Below are 15,744 nucleotides of genomic sequence, written 5' to 3'. Positions count from 1 at the left end.
GACTAGTGTATGCAAGTTTGCAAGAGAAAATCTACTGGTCGTTGCTAAACTGCCGATTGCAATACAGCACACTGGGGAACATAATGTTGTACACAGAGCATTCAACTCACAGAGGACTCGTCACAGCGTTTCAAAATATAGATCCTCTATTCTCAACCACAGTGAAAAAAAAGGCCTTTTGATGTTTCATTCCTTGTGAAAGAGGATTTTCATATTCAGACTTTATGCATGCTGGAATGCGTAGGCTACAGTATATCACCTTTGAAGAATCCCTAGTTAGTACCCACATTCTCATGGGGACATGGCTAATTGAATAAATTGGAATAGTTAAGGTAGACTTCTTAGTCATTTGTCATGAATAACCATAAATGATACTCTCCGGAGAACCGAAAACATGAGAAATATAGTCCTGGGATCCCACACTGAAAGCTTTTATTCATCAACAATATGCATGCACATATATAATACAAAATTAATATTGACACTGACACTTATTTCAAAACACTAAATATACGGAAAATTATGAGAGTTTCAATGATCAAGGCGACACATTGACGGTAAAATACCTTATGGGACCACTTTTAAATATCCAGGGTTAAATTAAAGCTACAATCCAGGACTTATTTTAATGATTAAAAAGTTATTTTAACCAATCTAAATTGTAAAGAGAGACCCTGGTGTCAGCTACTTGGGTTGGCTGTTAGTACTGCCTGGAGCTCATAAGCCCAATATCTGACCTGGCCAAGTGTGCTTGCCCTCTTGCATTAGCGGCAGATGATTGGTTTCCCCACAAGGGAGACCTGGGTTCAAATCCCAAGATGTTACAGTTGCAATTAACTTTCTCTCCATTGGGAGGTAGAGGACATAAAACTTACGGGATGTAGCTTTAAAGGACGACTTCACCCATTTTCAACCTATCTTCATATAATAGATCCTCACTAATGCTCCTGATAAAATTGTGTCATTTTTTTCTACTCAGTCTGTGTCTCATAGGAGGGCTGTGGACACTTCAGAAACCCGTCTACCAGTGACATCATCGATGGGGAATCCAAGCTAATAGAGACTAAAGGCTTTCCATTCCTGGATAGTTAGCATGCTATAATGGAAGCCATTGTTCTCGCGTAAAAAAAGACAACTTCCAAATGATGATGTCACTGGTAGACGGGTTTCTGAAGTGTCCACAGCCCTCCTATGAGACACAGACCGAGTAGAAAAAAATTACACCATTTTATCAGGAGCATAGGAGGTTGAAAATGGGTGAAGTAGTCCTTTAACACTCAGGATTGTATTGTGTCAAAAATTGTTGAAGACGGGAAAACCTAGCCAACCGTGAGAGTCGGGGAAAAACAGGGTTATGGATGCAGTGCCTACTGGAAGATACATGGGGAAAGGAGAAAAAGTTAGTTTACATTTCCACTTACATGCTTTCTTGTGAAACAGAGGTAGCGGGTGACCTTGGATTTGAATAAGCCGTCCTTCCACAGGTCGGCATCAGAGCCATCTGTTGTTTGTGCAACCTACGTGAAAAAAGGAGAGAGGAGAAAGAAAAAAAAAACACAAGGAGAGAGAGAGAGAGAAAAAACATGCACGAGGTGGGATAAAGTTAATGTATGTATGCCATGAGCGTGTTGCTTTTTGCCTCTTCCCTTGCATACTAGCCTTAATTAACGCTTGCCTGCACTGGCGCTCCATCTCATTAGTGCTCTGTGTGGGTAAAGGAGTCTTAGCCTCCAAAAAAAAGGTGGCTAAAAATACCATCTCCAGGGACCCGGGCTGATTAAAGACGCCCTGACAAAGATCTGCTGCTCTAATAAGGAGAAAAATAAACTTCATTGTGTTTCACTATGGGAATGCACATATCTTTTATTTTTGTTGAAATGCAGAATATGTAAGAAGCCTATATATATATACATACACTGTGTGTGTGTGTGTGTGTGTGTGTGTGTGTGTGTGTGTGTGTGTGTGTGTGTGTGTGTGTGTGTGTGTGTGTGTGTGTGTGTGTGTGTGTGTGTGTGTGTGTGTGTGTGTGTGTACAACACTATATTATATTACATATCTATAGATTCTTTATTCTTTTCACATACCGTCCGTTATGTTTTTTTGTTGAGGTTTTGTTTGAATTTCAAGGCCATTTCAGAGTCACACTGCATCTTGTTTTAATTCACTAGCGGTGTTTGGGGATTCAGTCCATTATCCAAAGAGACAATTCACCTCATAATCAATGACTATTAAAGACCAATTCTTGATACAATACTGTATGTGGGCTTGAATCAATCTACATCCTTAACAAAAGAGCAGTTTTCCATGATGTAATAACAAGGCGATTCATTGTTCATTTATTCGTTGTAAACACACAATCAGTAGTCAGGTAAAAAAAATACAGACTTGCCCTTAAACCATATACTTCAGTCCCCCAGGGGTCTTTACTTGGTACCCTCCTTTTTTTCCTCCCCTCTACACCAAATCGCTTCGTCAAAAACAGCCGATCTACAAGCTCACAACGTGTCGCAATACAACGAGCTGTGAGCTTATAGATAGGACATGCCCAGAACAGGGACACTAGGGTTCATGTGGTTAACAGTGTGAGGCTACCATGAGTCAAGCTCAAGGTTTTACGGAGCATCTCTATGTAAATGTCAGTATCAGGGTTAGAATGATAAAGCAAAAACACAACCTACACACACACACAGCACAGAACAGAGCCTCCTCCATGGTTCCTAGCAAATACGCTCGGCTTAAAACGTCATGTTCCATTGACTATCATGTGAGAATCACCTAAATAACTGCCAGACTTGTTTTCTGAAAGGATCCTTTACCAAAGAGGAGTCAATCTAATGAGGGTTCATTCAAACGAAGAAGTCATAGATCTCTGCACCCACCCACACACATTACCCCCCCTGACAATAATGATGAATGACCCCGCTGACTGGGGGGGGGGGGGGGGGGGGCACGGCATGGAGAGATTCATGCAAAACCACCACTCACTACATGGGATGGGATGGGGGGAGGGGATTAGAGAGAGAGAGAGGGATAGAGTAGAGTGAGTGTGCGTGTTAGAGAGGGGGGGAGAGAGAGAGAGAGAGAGAGAGAGAGAGAGAGAGAGAGAGAGAGAGATAGAGTAGAGTGAGTGTTAGAGAGGGGGGGAGAGAGAGAGAGAGAGAGAGAGAGAGAGAGAGAGGGAAGTGGTGGAAAAAGTACTCAAATGATTTACTTCAGTAAAAGTATCAATACTGCAATGTAGAAGTACTCTGTTACGAGTAAAAGTCTGGTGTTCAAAATTTGCTTGAGTAAAAGTACAAATATATTGGCATCAAAATGTGCTTAAAGCACCGAAAGTAAAAGTACTGAAATGTTAGAAAATAGCAGATCTACTTGTAGATCGGCTATTTTCAAATAGCCTATGTATGAAATAGGGCTAAAGTGGTTAATGTACGTTTTGTAATGTAATGATTTATATCGGTAAATTAACTAGTAACTAAAGTTTTCAAATGAATGTAGTGGAGAAAAGTACAATATTTGGATCCAAGATGCAGTGGAGTAGAAGTAAAAGCATTGGAAGGTGGAAATACTCAAGTAAAGTACAAATTCCTCAAAATTGCACTTGAGTACACTACTTAAGTAAATGTACTTAGTTACTTTCCACCAGAGAGAGAGAGAGAGAGAGAGAGATAGAGAGAGAGAGAGAGAGACGAGAGAGAGAGAGAGAGATGAGAGAGAGAGAGAGAGAGAGAGAGGAGAGAGAGAGAGAGAGAGAGATGAGAGAGGAGAGAGAGAGAGAGAGAGAGAGAGATAGAGAGAAGAGAGAGAGAGAGAGATGAGAGAGAGAGAGAGAGAGAGAGAGAGAGAGAGAGAGAGAGAGAGCATATGATGAGAAAGAAGTGAGAGAGAGAGAGAGAGGGAGGGAGGGAGTGCTGTGAGTCCCAGAAGGTAGCCTATACATCAGCCTCTCTCTCTCTCTCTCTCTCTCCCTTACAAGACAAGCCGTCTTGACCACTTTTTCCAGGTCAGTAGCCAGCGCATCCTGTCAGCGTAAACAATAGGCGAGGCTTTGTTGAAAAAAAAAGAAACCCAAAGTCAAGTTGAAGGAGTAACGAGGGCACCGTCCTCCTCCTCCTCCTAGGGAGAGAGAGAGAGGCACCTCAGGCATCATCCTGGCTGCCACAGCGGCACCGGCACCGTCAGCCAGGCTCCAACGCGGCCAGAATGCCAAAACGTTGCCGTTCTGCTGAGCCACAGCAGAGAGGGAGAGGGAGAGGGAGGCAAATCTTACTGTGTGCGTGGCTCGCCTCCATTGCTACTTTTAACCCATTCAATCCGGGAACGCATTTGTGTCATGTATTTGGCTATTCAAAAATAGCAGATCTACAGCTCACGCTACGAGCTTGTAGATCTGCTATTTTTTGAAAAATCGTGAACATTTTGTGCAAATCTTTGAATATGTATATTTTTTTGAAGCACACATTTTTAACTCAAAACTTTGCTTCTGGGGGGTCACTGGAACAACATGTTTTGAGATGTGGGTCCGCGGCCAAATACATATCATTTTGGGGGTCCTTGACATGAAAAAGTTTGAGAACCACTGGCCTAAAATGTATAAATAGAGTGTCGAGCACCTGCACTTCTCCTGCTTGTCTCTGTCTGGTCCGTTGCTGGACATTTTTTTACTCAGATCTTTGCTTTAGTGGGGTCCCTGGACATATTGGAAAATATTTTTAGATGGGGGGGGGGGGGTGTCAGTGGACGAATACATATCATTTTGGGGGTCCTTGACATGAAAGACTCACTGATATTATAGCAACAACTGTTAGGATTTAGAAGACATTTGTAGAATCCCCAGAAGCAAGATTTGAGTTAAAAAATATATATATATAATTCAAAGATTTGCACAAATTTTCATGATTATTCAAAGAAATAGCAGATCTACAAGCTCATAGCACGGCTATGAGCTTATAGATCTACTATCGTTGAATAGCCAAAGAAATAAAAAAATGACACCGATGCGTTACCAGTCTTAACGGGTTAAGTGTGCTGCCGTCTGGCTGGCTCCGTGGCCCAGACACCGGGCCTAGTCAGTCAGTCGTCACATCAGCAGAAGAAGAGTTACCCCACGTCTGTCTGACAAAGAGAGATATCACAGCTGTGACCTGAAATCAATCTTTTGAAACAAAGCCGACCGACAGATCCACCTGCCAGTTACAAAGATCGTAGGCTTTGTGGTGATCTAAGGGACTGCAGTGAAACATGTCTTTTTTTCCTTCGTTACCGGGGGGGCTGAATATTCCTATGAAGGATATCTCAGGAGACCAACACCAGTGAGTTAATATAAACCACTGTGTGAAGCACTACTGAAACAAACACACAAAAAAAAGATAAAGGCATGAAATCATGGCTCTCTGGGGAGTGAGAGACCAGCTGGAGAAAATATATTAAATATAAAACTCATTATTAGAGTCACAACAACAAACCACTGCTTCCAAAAGAACAACAAACAGCAATGATACTTTGGATCTCGTCTCTCTTGTGAGGATACAACGACAACTATGATTACTGAGCTACGTTGACGTTACATTGTAATATTTGTTCAAGCTTAGGCCCCTACCTACATTACCTTACTGTTGGGCTGCTGTTCTTCTAAAATTGTAGAATCTATGGCAACTATTTCACATCTTATTTGAATATTATATTTATATATAATATTAATAATATATACATTTTTTTTCTTACATTTTTATCCCACGATTTTGTAACTCCCCGATTTTCACCCAGTGCCAATTGCCTATGTAATCCTGGGCGCTACTCTCCCTCTGCCAGCCTAGGGAGAGCCCAAGCTGAAGCTCATGCCTCCTTCAATGCATGAGGAGCAAGCAAGCAGATAAATACTATATTTGAATGAAAATAAGCATCCTTGTGTGAGGTACTGTAGCCTGCAACTAAACACTATCACTTTCAAGCATGCTCATTGCCTTTCCATCCACTGATGGCAATGGTGGAAAAAGTACTCAAATGTTTTATTTAAGTAAAAGTATCAATCAATACTGCAATGTAGAAATACTCTGTTACAAGTAAAAGTCTGGTAATCAAAATTCACTTGAGTAAAAATACAAAAGTGTTGATATCAAAAGTACTTAAAGTACCAAAAGTAGAAAGTACTTATTACGCAGAATGTCCCATTTCACAAGTTTTCAAAGAATTTTAACCAAATCTTTTGAAAATAGCTGATCTACAAGCTCGAGCTTGTAGATCGGCTATTTTCAAATAGCCGAAATACAGAGCTGAAGTAGGTAATGTATGTTTTGTAATAATCATCAAAATCTATAAAGTAACTAGTAGCTAAATCAAACAATTGTAGTGGAATAAAAGTACAATATTTGCTTCTGAGAAGTAGAAGTAAGAGTATAGAAAATTGGAAATACTCCAGTAAAGTAAAAAATACTTCAAAATTGTACTTAAGTACAGTACTCGAGTAAATGTACTTAAGTTATTTTACACAACTGACTGATGGTATGAATAAGCCGAACGACGATGCCTCCAACACAAGCAAGAAGATCCGGGAGCCTAGATCTATGGTTTGTAAAATCGGTTCACTGAACTTCCTGGCCAATTACAGAGAACTCAGATCTCAAGGTAGTACTATCTTTCTTCAAATAATCTTAATGTGTTAATGCAGTTCAAGGGGGTAACGCGCTAAAAGCTCAGGTGAATTTGAATTACACACAACGCCCCGTTGCGGCGCATGAGTGCACGAGTGCATGGTTTGTGTGAGAGTGCTTAAGTGTTTGATGTGGGGTGGCTTGGCTGGTGCTGGAGCAAAGCTCCCGATCCCTGTGGGACGCCGTTTGATCTGGGCCTGTGCTCGCTCTCTCTCTCTCTCTCTCTCTCGTGCTGAACAACATGGTGAAGTTCAGACATGTAAGTGCCCAATGCTGGAGAGCAAAAGAGTAAATCAGCTCCTTGATCGAGGGCATGAATAAAGTACAAGCACTCACTAATGAGGATGAATTCAAAAACACTAATATCTCGAGGCACACCCTCGATATTTGTACGGGTGCGTCAAGGCCAGGTACAGTATCAATACCCAAAACCCACGAATGAAAGACCACTGACGTTCAGTCAAATAATGTTCTTCGATATGGGAAAAGGTGCCCTTTTCAATAGTGTTTGAGTGTATATGGATTTCATCCTGTGGGTTTACTGATCCCAGGCTTTTTATTCATAAGAATAATTTTGACCTTTAACAGTCTAGAGTCTAGACTGTAAAGACAAGTATATAAGTTCACTATACGGCAAAAGGCTCTAAACATACAAAAGGAGAGCTGTTGAACACCCACCCCCACGCCCCCACCCAAAAAAAAGAAGAAAAAAAGTTGGAAAGAGATGTTTAACAGGCTGACCCACTGTACAGTATGTTGTCATCCACTGGGAATACCTGCTGATTTATAAAGCAAGTAAAAGGGCTTCTTAGAGGGGAACTTTGCCAGTATTTTACGAGCCAGCCTACTGTATAATAAGAAATACTAGCTGCGCACTAGCTGTAATAAGTTATATTACATGGAGCTGGCGATGACTTTCCAGTGCAGAGAGAGTGAGCTCTCAACACATTGGAAAATGTTAAGTCAGATTTTCACTTGTCCTCCTCCAAGCAGAAGGACAGGATTGAGCTTAAATCTTTTTTTCTCCCCCTTTTGCTTGTTTTCACCCAATTTAGTTGTTATGCCAATTCTCCATTTTGAAAAACCTTTACTCTCTGTACTGCAGCTGCTAGCAGTGGAGGAAAAAGTAAGTAAAAGTATCGATACTGCAATACATAAATACTCTGTTACAAGTAAACGTCAGGAATTAAAAATGTACTTGAGTAAAAGCACAAAAGTATTGGCATCAAAATGTACTATGTGTATTATGCAGAATGTCCCATTTCAGGTTTTCAAATGTATAACAGTCTTTTGAAAATAGCAGATCTACAAGCTCACAATGCGACGCATTGTGAGCTTGTAGATCTGCTATTTTCAAACGGACAAAATGTGAAGTGGTTAATGTACATTTTGTAATAATAATCAAAATCTACAAAGTAACTAAAGTTTTCAAATAATTGTAGTGGAGTAAAAGTACAATATTTGCCTCTGAGATGTAGTGGAGTAGAAGTAAAAGTACCGAAAATTGGAAATACTCCATTAAAGTAAAAATACCTCAAAATTGTAGTTAAGTACAGTACTTGAGTAAATATACTTAGTTACTTTACACCACTGCTCTGTGGGAGGGTGTAACGAACACGTCTCTTTCCCCATGGACAAGTCGCCAGCCGATTCTTTTCTGAATTGATACCACCAGTATCGATGCTAGTCAACGGCGCTAAATGCCATATATGTGGTGGCGTGTCAAAGGTTGTCCAAGATTCTGAGTGACAGCCCGTCACCGTGAGTCAATGTGTGTGTCTGCTATACCGAGGGTAAGAAACGGACCGTACCAAAGTAGAGAATTCTAAAAAGAAAGAAAGCTAGCAGCTGTAAGATGTTAAATTAATTAAGATTGAGCAGCACCTACATAACATATTTAGTGCCTAAAATGAATAGGTTGTTTACAAATAAGCTTCCAGAGAGAGACGAGCAATGATATAGGCCTCTGTGCCTTTCAGCCTCACTGGCAGAGCAGCTGGCCTGGGCTGCTCAGAGCACCGGAGCTCTGGTATCCCTGCTCCCACCATACAGGGGATGGGTTGTTTATGTACAGTATGTTGTGTAGCTGTCAATATTCACTATGTCCACAAAGCAGTAGGTTTCTGTCCATTTCAAGTGGTGTCGAGTGTGTGACAAGTCTACGGCCAGCGAAAGGCTCCAGTGCTGAGCCCGGTGCTGAGCGGATCAAAGCCACCACCTGCACCCAGCAACGGACCAGACACAGACAAGCAGGAGAAGTGCAGACGCTCGACACTCTGTTTGTACAGTATAAACACTATTTATAGATTTTAGGCATCAAATATGCCATGTAGTTGATCAATATTGATTAATTTCACACAGACAACTGCTAATAAAATTTCTGCCAATAAAATTAGCTACTTCTGTTCCGTACAGTAGTCCTTTTCAAGTGCATTATGCCTACTCCACGCCTATTCACAGCAAAGTGTGCTCTGATTGGTTACACACGCTGTGCACTAGCGTCGACATTGAGGTTTTCTCAACTTTGATATTATGCTTTTGCTGTCGAGCATCCCAACGCTGTGGAAAAGGGTCGAGACGCACGACTTTGCATTGAAACTCAATGCTCAATCAGAACGTGCCAGCATTGTGATGCTGCTGGTGTAAATTCAGCGTTCCGACCTAGTTCTTCTCCCTGCTGAATAGGGGACCGACCGACCAACCTGTAGGAGTCGCTAGAGTGACTACCCACCCATGAACGCTAACACAGCCAAATTGTGTTCATTGGAGTGTCCAGTCAAACCAGATCCACCATGGCCGATTCAAAGGTTATTGGCAAAGTCTCTCTTTAAGGATAACCTGAATAAATATGGGTTTGTATCTAAAGGTTGTGTACATAAAAGGGACAAACTAATTTCCAATCAAAACTAAAAGACAGAGTTGTGCAGCGTTTATGTCATATTTGAATAACCACAGGTATGACTTTTATGTGTGGAAGATTTGTCAGCGTTCACCCACTTGTTCTGTTCCCAGACTTTCCTTTATGCTAATGATCAAACAGCTATCCTTCAATTCAATTTTTTTCTTTGCTGATAGCCTATTTCAAATGTCAACCTAAAATGAGAAAGTACTGGAGCTTAGTAAACATTAGCTGTCATGGTGTTGAAAAAATTCTATTCAATTCTATTCAAAAATAAATGCCTTTCTCTGTAGACGTGTACAGTTTTTACGTTGTATGTACTACAACTTGGAAATTGATGAGCAGCATTACAAGTCATCTGAAATCCATTCCTAAATAAATCTGATGCCAATACCAGCCTCTGCTCTGACTAAGTTTAAACCCTACAAAACATGCATTGTTTTCACACATCAACAGAAATGTAATGCAGCAACCGAAAGCAGTAGAGCAGGAAGCCTGATGGGCCTTTCTCTCTGTTTGTCACAACAACTACGTGTGTGTGCGTACACTGGTTCACTGCCAGCAGGCTCCACTTCCATGCCAGAAGCTCCCATTCAATGCCAACTCACAATTATCTACCAGACTTGACAATAATCAGGCTGTGTTGGGTGAGGCAGGAAGTCTGGTGGTGAAAAAAAGAAAGAAAGGAGGGGCTGAAAAAAACGATGAAATGAAAGCAGAGAGGAAGAGAGAAAGGAAGAGAGAACTGCCCCAGAGCTTGTTTTGTGCTTTGTTAAAATCCCAGACATCTTCTCGCTCTCCATCTCTTTCACACGTACATATGGGTCCCATAAGCCAGTAGATCCGCTGTCCTACTTTCCATCCTAACAACCAAATTAATGCTGAAGTTGTAAGGGGTACCAACCAACCTGCTGGCAGCAACCCCCTCTTCTCTGGAGTGTTAAACAAACATCGGGCACAAAGTTCCATACCGCCGCGGCTTGGTATCCGCCAAACATTGTTAAACCATAGCCTCTGGTGAGTCTGGAGGACTGGTGGTGGCAACACATGACAATGTTGGGCAAAGCATTCCCCCTAATCATCCAAGTAAACTCTATGAATAAGTCATGCAAACAGCTCTAACAACAGAAAGCCCAGCAAGCTGCTTCCAAGCCTGACAACCTCATGGCTGTTGTGTTATATCCGTTTTATAGTGTGTTATGGCATTTACAGCCATAGTGTTGTTTTTCATTAAATGACCCTAACAGAAAGCAAAAGATAAAAGCTTAGCACAAACAAAACAAAACAAAACTAACTAAATAAAGAATTCTTTAGTATGCAAGTAATTTCCTCAATGATTCACTTGTAATTTCATAATAATTGCTGGTAAAAAAGTATGTTTAGTTGTGAAGTTTTACGGGATGGTTTCCTCAAAAGTGAATTAACACGTACAACACTGTACTTAAAGGAATAGTTCACCCCAAAAAATACTTTTTTTCTATTGATTAGTCACCCCATGGAAACTTGAATTCATAGATATTTTTTTTGTTTTTGTCGCATTCCTAAGCCAATAGCGGTGCCGGTAGGAGACACAAAGAGTCTCCTTTGTGTCTCCTACCGGAACCGCTGCCAGTCATCAAATTATTGGCTTAGGAATGCGACAAAAACAAAAAAATATCCATGAATTCAAGTCTCCATGGGGTGACTAATCGATTGAAAAAAGGTCTTTTTGGGGGTGAACTATCCCTTTAACACTTTCAAAGGGAAGGCTTCAAATAACCAGAGCAAAATCCATGTCCAAACTAATACGTTTCAAGAATTGAATCCCAAGTTCAGAAACATGACTCACAACTTGGTAATCATCAGGGACCTTGCTCCGCGATGCAGCCACTCCAACTGCACTGATGGGCTCTGTGGGCAGCTGTTCCAGGGCACAGCATTGATCTGGCACTTCAGACATATCGGATCTCTGTAAACAAAGCACAAAGTCCCTCAGCATATCCCTCTGCAATATGATCAATGATCATTTGATACGTTAAATAAATAGTGCGCTGAAATATTGTACAGCTTTGATAATCCAATTTGAATGGCTGAATCACGACCTGAAAACATATAGTGGTCAAATACTTTTGACTCTTGTTGTGCCTCTTTATGTTAGTTTGAGACCTTTTTAAAGCAATAGGATGGCTACACAATAAATAGCCTACCCGCACAGACACTGTGCACCACATGCTGTATGTTAAGAACTTCAACATGGAACCCTGCTTAAACACTGTGTTCGTCTGTACTGTGTTGCATTGTATACTCAATATTTTCTGCTCTACTAATCTAATCTGTAATGTATAATCTAAACTGTAGATAGATTACATGTTAAAGCTAGACCTGTGTTACATTGAGGCAGTAAAATCATTGGAGAAACGCATACTTTAATTTGGATGGGTTATGAAAATGTGAGGGAAAATTATTCTATATTCTACAACTTGTCTCTTTGTAATTGTAATATGTGACTGACAATATCCTCATATTTTAGAAGAAATACCTTCTGGATTGCACATTTCAGGACAACACAGTGAGCCTGAGATGGGTTTCTCTCAACTCTAATGATTTCGAACACACTATTGACTTTCGCTGGCTTATTAGCATCTGGAAGAAAAAGTGGTCCCCTAATCCAGGATCGAATGACAAGTGAGACCAATGACAAAAAAGCACTTGGAGACCACCCAATGAGTTCGCCAAATCACAAATTAGACGGAGCGATCGCATATTTTCAGGGAAGTCCCAATCAATTGCTATCTATTCCTGTCTTAGGGAATTTTACCCTAATGGGTATGCAAGCCTTTTAAGGGGTAAGTGGCTTTGCAAAGGTTCCTTTACAGTTTTATTAGATTACGTTTAAAGCATTCTTGTACTAACTGACAAAGTTAGTGCTTTCAATCTTGATGTTTACAGAATCTATTACAATTAAGCTGATCAAATTAGGGGATTTACTCCAGAAACAGCCGTCTCTTTAACAAATGTTAGATAGCTGTACTTATTCAAATGAAACAGGATAGCAAATTGGCTAATAGAATGAATGATTCCTTTCTAACATTAATTTGTTCCCCATCAATTGTGCTGGCGGCCCCTCAACTGCAGGACCCTCAGCTAGCCGACCTCTCTCTCCAAAATCACCTTTGCCATTTTGACAAAAGGCGTCTGTGAGACAGTGGTACAGCTGTGCACTCGACTAGGGCAGAGACTGGGCAGTGGTTCTCAACCTTTTCAAGCCGTTAACCCCCAAATAATAATCATATTTGAACTGGGGACCCCCCACCCTGACAAGCACTTGTGGGAGTTGTGGGAGTTGAGGCATCACATTTAGTTTGACTCACAAATACATTTCACAATTTTCACAAATAAATATTGTGAAAATAGCAGATCTACAAGCTCACTTGAGGTGTTGTGAGCTTGTAGATCAGCTATTTTCAAAAAAGGTTGCCTCTTTCTTATATTATTTGATAATTTGGCCAATGTTTGACCAATTTTTATAGGAGCCTAGTTTGTTGATTTATTTTCTCTCTTTCTTTTATTCCTTATTTTTTGTAGGTATTAAAAATGTCTTGAAAGTCCTTAAACTGTATTTGCTGTCATGTGGACCTCCCCCCCCCCAAAAAAAAAAATCATGACCCACAGGTTGAGAACCACTGGACATTGATTCCAGTCAACGTTGAGTTTGCATTGTGTTGCAATAGGGCAGAGGTCTTCAACAGGGGTCCGGGACCCCTAGGGGGTCCTCACAGTTACTACAGGGAGGCCACCAAATCTTTGAACCCTAGCATCCCTATTCTGAGGAGAACTTTAGCCAAAAATAGCAGATCTACAGGCTCTCAACGCCTGCGAGGCGTTGAGAGCTTGTAGATCGGCTATTTTTGGCAAAGAGGTGTAGAGGGAAAAAAGAGCAGACCAAGTAAAGAAAAAAAAGTTCATCTGAAACACAACTGTATACAATATAGAGGGGGTCCCTGCTTCATCTCTCTCTCAGCTAGGGGGTCCTTAGCCTGAAAACGTTGAAGACCCCTGCAATAGGGTCTGGATGCAGACCGCAAGGGGGCGGTTCCGACCCATCTCTTGTGTTGTGTTGTTGTAGGACTACACGCTTTTCTAAACACTACACACAATAGAGCGTCGCAGTTCCCGCCCACTTCCTGTTTTTTTTGGTGCCGGAAGAAAAAACTCAATGCATTTTTCCATTGACATTTCCAAAAATATTTATATCTATTAATTTAAGCCTCGAATCAAGCCATCATGACATGACATGAATCATTTTTTCTGTGATTTTTTTTAATTTTATATTTAATTATATGATATACTATATTTAATAAATACCCTTTGTTTTTCACAGAATCAAACGTTTATGGTCATGATTCATGTCATGTCATGATGGCTTGATTCGAGGCTTAAATTAATAGATATAAATATTTTTGGAAATGTCAATGGAAAAATGCATTGAGTTTTTTCTTCCGGCACCAAAAAAAACAGGAAGTGGGCGGGAACTGCGACGCTCTATTGCTGCTCGCGTTAAACGCGTTCATATTTCAGTTACAAGCTTTTGGAGTTTGTTTGGTAAGTAAGTAGGCTACCACTGTGCCTCTGGCAATTTACACAGTCATCTAATACTACTTTCAGTGGTGTAAAGTAACTACATTTACTTAAAGGGATACTTCACTTTCCGCCGGGGGACACATTTAAAAAAAATATTAAAAATAAATGAAAAAAGTTATGGAAAATTCATGGCCCCCTCACACATTAGTAGGACACTGTGTGTCGTGAGGGGGCCATGAATTTTCCATAACTTTTTTCATTTATTTTTAATATTTTTTTTAAATGTGTCCCCGGCCCGAAAGTGAAGTATCCCTTTAAGTGCAGTACAATTCTGAGGTGTATTTACTTTCCAATTTTCAATACTTTTACTTCTACTCCATCTCTGAGGAAAATATTGTACTTTTACTCCACTACAATTATTTGAAAATTTTAGTTACGTTATTTTTTTTTACTAAACAAATAGGCGACGCATTGTAAAGATCGGTTATTTTCAAAAGATCTTTTAATACATATTGAAAACTTGAAATGGGACATTCAAGTATATTTTGATGCCAATACTTTTGCACTTTAGTCTTTTACTAAAGTAAATTCTGAATATGCCTACCAGACTTTTACTTGTAAGAGAGTATTTCTACATTGTGGTATTGATACTTTTACGCGAGTAAAAAATGTGCGTACTTTTTCCACCACTGACTACTTTACACATGATCTGTTCTCTGATGTCTGGATAATAGGCGTGTTGACCCGAGTGACCAGAAGTGGATGGATGAGTGCCTACCGGGGAATACCGCAGATGTTGCTCTTAAATCCAGGTAAAACAAACAGGTGTCTCGATTATTGAATAATCATATAGATTCATACCTTATTGTATTATGCCTTGCTTTCTGGTGCACTGTGCAGTCAACTTTTCAGTCTTGTACCGTCGGGTAGCGACGCGACTTTGTGCTTCCGGGGTGTTATGTTACAATGTTGTGTATTTAGGAGATTATTAACTTAAACCATAACATATCCGTTTGTTTGGCAGGTGCGTCACATGAATAGCGCCACTATGCCCCGCCCCCGCCCGTCGAGTTCTCAGGCCTGCGCGTGAGCGTGGACCTTGGATTTAGAGCAGTGGTTCTCAACCTGTGGGTCGGGACCCCCAGGGGGGTCCCCACATGATTTTTTTTCTTTTTTGGTGGGTGTCCCCAGATGACAGTGAAGTGACAATTTAAGGACTTGACCTTTTAATACCCAAGTAAAGATATACCTAAAAAAAAATAATAATAATAATAAAAAATAATAAATTTCTATAAAAACTGGTCAAACATTGGCCAAATTGTCAAATAATATAAGAAAGAGTCCAAAATTGTATCTGTGGAACCCAGTCAAACTATGTAATGCCTCAACTCCTACATTCCAAGTACTTGAACTGGGGTGGGGTCCCCAGTTCAAATATGATTCTTTTGGGGGGTTGCTGCCTGAAAAGGTGTAGAACCCCTGATTTAGAGCATTAGGATCACTGAGATTCAACATGCACAATTGCAGCATCACCTTGCATGAACTTGTTCATGGTTCTCCAGTCTAGCAGGTGTACTGCTGTGGAACTTGTGGAATAAAGGCTTAATCACATGCTAGCAAAAGTTAGACTATACG

At 40.5% G+C, this 15,744-nt stretch overlaps 1 protein-coding gene across 2 annotated transcripts in view; it reads right to left on the bottom strand.

Annotated features, from left to right (window-relative positions):
- The window catches only part of mvb12bb (multivesicular body subunit 12Bb), a 68,664-nt gene extending 53,573 nt beyond the window's left edge, over nucleotides 1-15,091 (bottom strand). For both annotated transcript variants that reach the window (XM_080432122.1, XM_080432123.1), the window contains exons 1-3: nucleotides 14,971-15,091; nucleotides 11,378-11,497; nucleotides 1,422-1,517 (exon numbers count right to left, since the gene is read on the bottom strand). In XM_080432122.1, coding sequence (XP_080288248.1) covers nucleotides 1,422-1,517; nucleotides 11,378-11,488 — 207 coding nt within the window. In that variant the 5' untranslated portion in view covers nucleotides 11,489-11,497; nucleotides 14,971-15,091. The remainder of the gene's footprint in view (nucleotides 1-1,421; nucleotides 1,518-11,377; nucleotides 11,498-14,970) is intronic.
- Nucleotides 15,092-15,744: the final 653 nt, after the last annotated feature.

The sequence above is a fragment of the Gymnoscopelus braueri genome (assembly GCF_963280865.1).
Source record: "Gymnoscopelus braueri genome assembly, chromosome: 7".
Classification (NCBI taxonomy): Eukaryota; Metazoa; Chordata; class Actinopteri; order Myctophiformes; family Myctophidae; genus Gymnoscopelus; species Gymnoscopelus braueri.
The sequence above is the reverse complement of the archived record's forward strand: the minus strand, read 5'-3'. Positions and strand labels throughout refer to the sequence as shown.